Source organism: Monodon monoceros, unplaced genomic scaffold, assembly GCF_005190385.1.
Source record: "Monodon monoceros isolate NGI ecotype Baffin Bay Population unplaced genomic scaffold, NGI_Narwhal_1 Super_Scaffold_3, whole genome shotgun sequence".
Lineage (NCBI taxonomy): Eukaryota > Metazoa > Chordata > Mammalia > Artiodactyla > Monodontidae > Monodon > Monodon monoceros.
The window spans coordinates 69,742,100-69,751,008 of NW_021703780.1; the positions used below are offsets into that span (position 1 = coordinate 69,742,100).

Below are 8,909 nucleotides of genomic sequence, written 5' to 3' on the forward strand. Positions count from 1 at the left end.
GGGGAACAGTAACTCAAGCTACTCAAGGTATTTTCTGACACACACAAAAAAACCTCACACAAACACGCTGAACTGCCGTCTGTCTTCGATGGGTCAAGCTGATCTAGCTAGGGTGCACTCTTAGTCTCTTTATTTATACCACATGAAACCAGTGGGATCAGAGCATGAGGTTGTGCAACAGAGGCTGCAAACCAATGGTCAATTCACCAGCACGTGCTTCACTGGACCCATAGAGTGCTTTAAAAAACTGAACCAATTTTCTAAACTCCATGGATTTCACATAAAAATTCACATTTTATGACAGACAGAAGGTCCCTCAACCCTAGGCCCACCTTTGTGGCAACAGCCAGCCAAAGCTTAGTGGTCCCAACTCCTTTCGATGAGGCATGGGCTCTTGAGTTCCCTCAGTCTCCTTCACTCTCAATTACATCCATAAACTAAGGCCACTGCAGCTGTAATTTTTCATTATATTTATGTTATTGTTTTTCCTATAATAGAGAAATGTTTCTCCAAACCTTATCTCTTTTAACAGATTGAGTGACTGGTCTCAATTCTTCACCCTTCCTTGTATCTACTTCTTTACAATGTTCTCTTCATGGACAGAGTACACTTCCCCAATCCTTGACTATTAGCTCATACATGTGTCTTGAAGTGGGGTGAAAAATCATAATGTTAAAGACTAGGCCTTATGAGGCCTAGCATGCTTTTGCTTACTGTCTTGTGCCTCTGCTACCGTCATCAGAAGAGTTTCCCTTGGGTTGCTGATGCCCCTCCAGCCTGAGCCTCGGACTAAACACATGTGGAACAGAGCTGCCCTGGCCACCCACAGAACTGAGTGAGAAGCAGACGTGCCCACACTAGGCCACCCTGGAGCAACTGAGCTACTCTGTCCACCTAAAAATCTGTGAGAATAACTACTAATGCTTTAAAGTCAATGAGTTTGGGGGTGAGTTGCTACACAGCATTATTATGGCAATTGCTAACTGATACATCTCTACCAAAAAAAAAAAAAAAAAATACAAGCTGAAAGAACCAGACGTCATAAATTTTCTTACATGCAAACATGTTTCTTACTTATATGAACAGCTTGGACCCTGAAGGCATTTGAGTTTGCAATTCCTGACATAAAACTATAAACGTCGCAACTAAAGACGGGTGAGCTTGTGAAACGTTTCTTAGCATTACTATATTTCTAGGTTTGACTGAAATGGCCCAGTTTTTGCCTACATCCTGGTTTGGAAAATAAATAACATGGTCACTCTATCTACATTCAAATTTGTCTCCAATTTTCATACCAACTGGATGAATCTCTTTGACCTCTCTTTGGAGCCTAAGTGAACAGCTATTATTATTGCAGGCAGTACTTTACCTGAGATTTTTCTGGATGTAATACCTATTTGGTTGGTTGAAATCATGAAGTCAGGGTGTCCAACCATTACAAAATGCTGGTGTAGAATCAATCACATTTAGTAAGTGCCAATCCCACATCTACCAACCAGTCAACCAACCAACCAACCAAACCCAGTTGACTGACCCTTAAAGGGATTAATAGGCTAACTTATAAAAAGGAAGTACTTAAAACAACAGCAATACTGAAAAATCAAGTGCCCCCAGAAAGGAAAGTTCTGTCTTCAGAAGGCAGTAATTACTGCATCTGAGTACATCTGCTTAACAATCCAGGAAAGTGGGAGTTTCACTCTCTATTAACCTTAACCAGAGACATTTTCATCAAAATTAATCGTGATTACTTTTTATTGCATTTCAAATGCTATCCTTTATTTGGGGTGGTCAGGAATGCAACTAAGCAATTCCAGACCATGCTATCTTTTATGAATATGCCTATGAGGTAGTTATCAAGGCCCCTTATGAAAATACTGCTATACAAAAGTTCATGGGCCAAAACAAGACATTAATTTCCATAACTAGATGTGTCCTAAGAAAAAATTACTATATATAGAAAAAACAAAAACTTTGATGCTCAGTGCATATCAGAGTAGAAGCATATAAACACCCATGCATGTAATAAATATTCTAAAAAATGTTTCTTTTATCTTTTCCTTGTTACTATAATAACAGTTCATCATTAACACTTATTTTGACCATAGCTTATGCCAAGTACAGTTCTAAATGCTTTATATGCATTGACTCTTTAATCCTCACAATAACTCTGGAGTAGATTCAATTATTATTCTCATTTTACAGATGAGGAAATTGAGGCTTAGGGAAGTTAAGTAACCTGCTCAAGGACACTCAGCTAGTAAAATTTAAAGCTTGAATCCCAGGCACTCTAGCTCCAGAGTCAGCTAAGAAAGGTAACAACAACACTTAACTTCATTGCCACCATGACCAACTGGTCTATTATGTTTTGTGCTCTGACTGTACCTTGCTCTCTGCAGCCTCTGTACTTTCTCTGATAGTTCTCCTGGCTGGTGAGCCTTCTCTACTGCTCTGTCCCTTCCATGTCAAACTTATTCACCTCCAATCCCATCAATCCCATGAAGTCTCTCTGCCACTCCACAGTTTTCTTACCTTCCTCTCTTAATTCTCCAGAACTCTCACTATTTGAAGACAGTCGGATCTGGATTTCAGTCCTGACTTTGCCACTTATTAGCTAAATAATTTTGGGCAAGTTACTTAACCTCTAACGGCCTTCTTCTTCTCATATATCAAATGGTAGTGAATATACCCCTTATTATGGTTATAGTGGATCTCTGTGATTTTACCTGCCTAGCACCTGTTCTGAACACAACTCCTCTCTTTCTTGTGGGAGATCACCTGTCCTCAATCCCAGCCCAGCAGATTTGGGTGAGGTTAACCCTTTCCCCCTAGGTTCCAGGTAATCATATAACTTGATCCTGGCCTGGCCAATTTATTTATTCTATCGGCCTTTGAATTTTTGCTAGAATTACTCAGAAAGATCCTTTCTCCTCCCCATGTGGTGGCTGCACTTATAGAATGTAGGCTGGCTGCTGGTGGCCATAGTTGGCATCACTGTGGACAGCCTTCCTGAGACTCAAGGCAACAAAGAGCAAAGCATGCCTGTGAGTAGAATGAAGACAGATTCCTGATGCCATTGCTTGAATATCTGCATGTAGTCAGACCTGAATTCCTCTCCTGGCCTTTTCAGTTTATTAAGCCAACAGATTCCCCCCAACTTTTTTTTTTTTTTTTGCTTAGTTCAAGTTGTTGTGTTCCTGTCACTTGGAAATAAGACTCCCAACTAACCCAGTTGACATAAGAATTTAATAGGTGCACAGTACACAGCACACTGAAAATTCAATAAATGGTATCCACTACTGTTATTGTTCCTCTACATTAGTTTCTTGAAGGCAGGAAGATCTGAAGTCACATCTATGTCCACCCCTTACTAGGATGCCACTTCATAACTTTTCTGAGACTCTAGTATTACCTTATATAAAATTGCCAGCATTATTGTTGAGGAATAAATAAGAATACATGTCGGACAAGGCAACAAAATTCTGCAAATTTTAGTTATTATTATCTCAGTTTGTAGGCTCTAATATAACATCTCATAAGATTCATGGGAGAATTAACAACCAAAACCCTGGGTGTCAAAAACATTGAGGAAGCCATGGATTCAAATAAACTACCAGTCCATCTTAAGATGATCCCAGGAGTGTAAAAAGGACCTGATGCTACTATCATGCTATCCAAATCAGGCATCGATGTAAAGGGGCTTCACTGACACCATTAAGGCACCTCCAGGACACAGAGAAAAAAGAAACTAATACTGACTAAGTAACCACCTTGGGCCATGTTCTGTGCAAGACATTTCCTTGGATTTCCTACTCTGGAATAATTATTTATTTCTCTTTTGGTCAATTAAAAAAATGAATTATGAGTACATATTGAAATTATCTAACTTCTTCTATCTCCAAGGAGGAAACCTAATATATAACTAGAGAAAGACACTAATTAATAAGCAGAATTTAACATGAACTCTGGCCAACTCGAACTTGAACTGCTCTGTTTAAAGGCACACTGGAATAAATAAAGGGACTTCAAAGCAAATGCCCTGTTTTAGCTTGAATGTTTTACTGAACACATGGGGAGAGCTCTTTTGCCAAAAACAGGGATGGTTAATGAGGAAAAATTGGTGTTTTCCATCAGCCGGTTGGTTTCCGAGATAGGCCATCCATTCAGAGATAACTATATTCCACAGAAAAGACAGAATAATGATCACAGCCTTGGAGTTTTGAACAAAACAAAACCAGTTCTGTAAACTGTCTGAAGTCAGTTTAATGCATCCTCTTCCAAATACTTTCTGTGATAATACTCATACATTTCCCTTCTGACACCAAAACAAGTTCAATATAATTCTAAAAGGAAGACATTTCTGTTTGAAGCTTCTTGCCAAATCTATAACTGCAGCCCTTGCCTTTTAAGGTGAGGTACGGGAACCAAGAGACTGTGTGTAGCATTACGGTAGTCTCCACCGTAGCCAGCCTTTCTTGGGCACTATTTTGAAAATGATGCTTTGAACTCGGAAAGAACTATTGGGCTCCCTGGGAGTACACTGTTAGTGCAGGACTCTCAGAGCAAAGGCAAGTCCACCATTTCCATGCATATTTTCCCACAGCAAGGAGTATATGTTGGAGGGAGTCAATCTCCAATTATTTAAGGGTTAAGAGGAGAAGGCTGGGCTCACCTGCAAATGCTGAGAGTTGTCAGCCATGCTATCCTCTCGCCTGCGGACTTCTTCCAGTAACTGGGCATTCTTCTTTTTTTCCAACTGTTGATTGTGCTTGAGGTTGGCCACCTTCTTATTCTGATCCTTCATATGCCTGAGAAAAGTCAGCACAGTTTGGTTAAATTCAACCAGTGGAAGATAATGTGTTATCATAATAGAAATACTAAGTATAGAATATTTTGCTATGGGTTCAGAAAAATCTGGGACCTGAGAATGTTCCATTCATTCAACCACAAGTACGTCTTGAGCACTCACTCAATGCCAGGTGCCAGAATGGCAGTGAGGCTGCAGTGGTGAATGAGAAAGGTAAAGTCTTCATCTTCCTCATGGAGCTTGGAGTCCAGTGGGGGAGACAGGCAAGTACCAAGGAGACACAACTTAGGATTCCTAATGTTGAAGGAAATAAATAGGATGCTGTGAGAGAGGATGATGTGCGTTATGTGTGGACAGGCAGTGGGGTGTGGGAATGACTGCAGTCACTGTGGCCAGGGAAACCTCCCTAAGGAGACGAGACTATGGGTGAGACTCGAAGGATCCAGCCAAGGAGACACTAGTGGAGGAGTTCCTCAGGTAGAGAGAACAGCAGGTGCAATTCCCAAGGCAGGAAAGACCACAGTTACTTCTACAAACTGGAAGGTTGATGTGAGGCTAGTCCAGGCAAGGCGGGGGTGGGGTGGGGTGGGAGCGTGGGCAGGAAGGGGCGGGGTTGGGGGAGAAGTGAGGTAGGAAAGGGGACTGCAAAGGTAGGTGGGACTCAGTGCACAGAGGCCCCTGTGGTCTGTGATGGGGCATTTACTTTCTTCTAAGTGGTTGCTTTTCTAATTACTATTATTCTTTTGGATCACATTCCTATTTTGAGATCATAATCTATTACTTTGATTTTAAAATAATAATTACAAGGCTCCAATCAAATACACTGTCATCACTTAGCTCAAACAGAATAACACTTTGGCTAATCACCATGTTAAATAAAGCCCGGGTGCTTGGAATAAAAGATCTTAATGAATCTATAGGATGTCAAAGTGCAAAATCATAAAGTGATCAAGTGAGTAAAAGACTAAAGACAGAGGACAGGTTAAAAAAACGTGTGTGTGTTGGAGGGAGTTACAGACTTAATGTGGACTATTTCACCAGTAGTGTTTAGCAAAACATTCCACAGATTTAGGCAACCATGTCGACAGCAGCTGCTATAAATCTAATCCAACACATGAGCAGGCAGGAGGGCAGTATAGAGAGCTCAGAAGCAGTGATTCCAGAAAAGGAGAGCCACAGAGCAGAATCACTTGGGGTCCTTGCTAATCCCTCTGTCCCCTCTCCCCAGCATTGCTGAGTCAGCGACTGTTACTGAGCCCTGACTCCCGAAAGAAGCGTACTGAGAATCACTGCTCTTGCAAAGTTATGAATGAGATGAAAACTAGATGATAAGCAGCAAACATGTCCAGAGGAAACCATTAATAACCAGGTGGAAGTCACGCTCAACGAGAAACCCTTATTTCTAGTCCTCATAAAATTATATACTCCCCTACTCCCTCCCACTCCAAGAAAATGAAGTTCAAGAGAATTGTTGATTAAGCCAAAATATCTATTAGAAATCCTGCTAATAAAAATATTCAGAACACTTTGGCTCCTTATAAGTATTTACAGAACCAACTGAAGCAGTGATTTTAATATTCCTGGTGGCACTTATTAAGGGGGTAAAAGGTGAGATAGAATAACCATCTTCTTAGTCATTATTTGGATTGGATAATCACTGTCTGATAGTTCTCATTTTTACAGGATACAGTACTGCATACATATGAAACTACGAACTAAGTCTACTCACTAATCTACTTTTAGGAGATTGTCTTTTGGTTATTATAAAGATGTTAAGAATGACCTTTTGCTTCCTCATTGAAAAAGAATATAGTAGTTCCAAAGCTCATGCTAACCCAGGGCAAGCACATTTTCTACTTAGGAAATAAGATCAGTGCTCAGTAACAGAATGTGACGGAGAGGTCAGTACTATTAGTGAGGTGGTTTAATTAGAGAACACCTTCATAAAGAAATATTTTTATTACTTTGAAATACACACTTACACAGAGCTAACTGCTAAATATTTCCCCTGCAAGTACCAGTGATAAATAAAATTGATTATTATTACAAACATCATTTGCACTGTTAAAAAACTCCCACATAGTTCTTGGAGCAGTTTGAACATATTAGACCTTACCTCCTGGGATATTACATGTTTTTTCAATCCAAAAACAAAAAAACAAATTCAAAATCCATGCATCCCTGAAAGCCTTCCTGAATTAAGAATGAGTAGCTAAGAAAAACGAGAAGCTGAAGTTCAGACTCTGTGATGGAGGCTGATCATCAGCATTCTCCAACCATCCTTTCAAATACTGTCCTACTTAGGACACCAGCGATTAGAAAAGAAAAGCTGGGTTTTGAATGGCACTGCTTAGGGTTTGGGCCAATTACATCAGTGCAGAGTAAGGTGATAAAAATGACCATCTTGTCTCCGTACACGTGAACATCAAGAGATACATACACAGTGTTCAAACTCCTTTGCAGGAATGCTATGGTTCTCAAATGTATTTCTATCATTGGAAGTGTTTCTTCCAGTAACAGCGTACTTGAAAGTTAAGAAGGGAAGGAAAAATTGCTCTGCCAGAGGTAGGATAGAGGTAAGGAGTAGGGGGGCCTAGGAACAGGTGATCAGCACCTCACCTACTACACAATCTCTCTCAGGTGGCCCTCGGGGAAGCCACAAGTTTGCCTGAAGCACAGGTCAGAAACAGCAATTTACAGAGTAGGAGGAGAGACAGGGAGGCAGATAGAGAAGTCAGGAAATTTTTAAATGTGAGATACCTTGGAGAAGAGTAAATGCACCCACAGAAGCTCACTAGAAGGAATGACCATAGTGAGTTTTGCTACTAATAAACTTGACATTTCCAAGAATAAAATCTGTAAGTGACTTAACAGTCCTCTTACCACCTGCAAGAGTAAATTCACACTGCATAAATCCTGCTAAACTCAGTACAGATCTCAATTGTCTCTAATTTAAGAAGGCAGAGCTCCTGGGGGTACAGACTGCAAAGCCCTCTGGCAATACTGCCTCAGGGGAAGGTGTCATTGACACCCACTTCCCAAACTCCCACCCACTAGGCAACTCAGGCATTCCAAGGCTATGCCAGAGACTGACCTACTCCATGTTTGGGAAAAGAAGGTTTTTTTGGAGTGAACTATTTCTGAAAGGAAACACCATTAAAAATATATCCAAGACACAGTTTTTCTTTTAAAAAGCAGTTACGGGATCGGGGGGTGGATAGAGGTTAGTTGGAGAGCACAGTGATAGGGTCAGTTTTCAATGTTTGCCTTAAATTGACCAGTTTCATAAAGCAAGTCATGTCACTTTTCAAAATTCAGCCATCATTAAGAAATTTGGACTAAATTTAAAAATTCCAACAGGTGTCAAGATCAACAATGGCTACCATATTAAGAATGAATGCCTGACGTTTCTCCAAAGAAGACATACAGATGGCTAACAGGCACGTGAGAAGATGCTCAACATCACTAATTATTAGAGAAATGCAAATCAAAACTACAATGAGGTACCATCTCACACCAGTCAGAATGGTCATCATTAAAAAGTCTACAGGGGCTTCCCTGGTGGCGCAGTGGTTGAGAGTCCCCCTGCCGAGGCAGGGGACACGGGTTCGTGCCCCGGTCCGGGAGGATTCCACATGCCGTGGAGCGGCTAGGCCCGTGAGCCATGGCCGCTGAGCCTGCGCGTCCGGAGCCTGTGCCCCGCAACGGGAGAGGCCACAACAGTGAGAGGCCCGCGTACCGCAAAAAAAAAAAAAAAAAAGTCTACAAGTAACAAATGCTGGAGAGGGTGTGGAGAAAAGGGAACCCTCCTACACTGATGGTGGGAATGCAAATTGGTGCAGCCACTATGGACAACAATACGGAGGTTCCTCAAAAAAATAAAAATAGAGTTGCCATATGATCCTACAATCCCACTCCTGGGCATATATCTGGAGAAAACCATAATTCCAAAACATACATGCACCCCAATGTTCACTACAGCACTGTTTACAATAGCCAAGATATGGAAGCTACCAAAATGTCCATTGACAGATGAATGGATAAAGAAGATGTGGTTGGTGTGTGTGTGTGTGTGTGTGTGTGTGTGTGTGTGTGTGTGTGTGTG

The 8,909-nt window shown here is 41.1% G+C and overlaps 1 protein-coding gene across 2 annotated transcripts in view; it reads right to left on the minus strand.

The window, feature by feature from the left end:
- The window catches only part of ERC2 (ELKS/RAB6-interacting/CAST family member 2), a 961,347-nt gene that overhangs the window by 452,232 nt on the left and 500,206 nt on the right, over positions 1-8,909 (minus strand). For both annotated transcript variants that reach the window (XR_003796722.1, XM_029242971.1), the window contains exon 13: positions 4,670-4,805. Coding sequence is in view for 1 of the 2 variants with exons in the window: in XM_029242971.1 (XP_029098804.1) it covers positions 4,670-4,805 (136 nt within the window). In the remaining variant the exon portion in view is untranslated. The remainder of the gene's footprint in view (positions 1-4,669; positions 4,806-8,909) is intronic.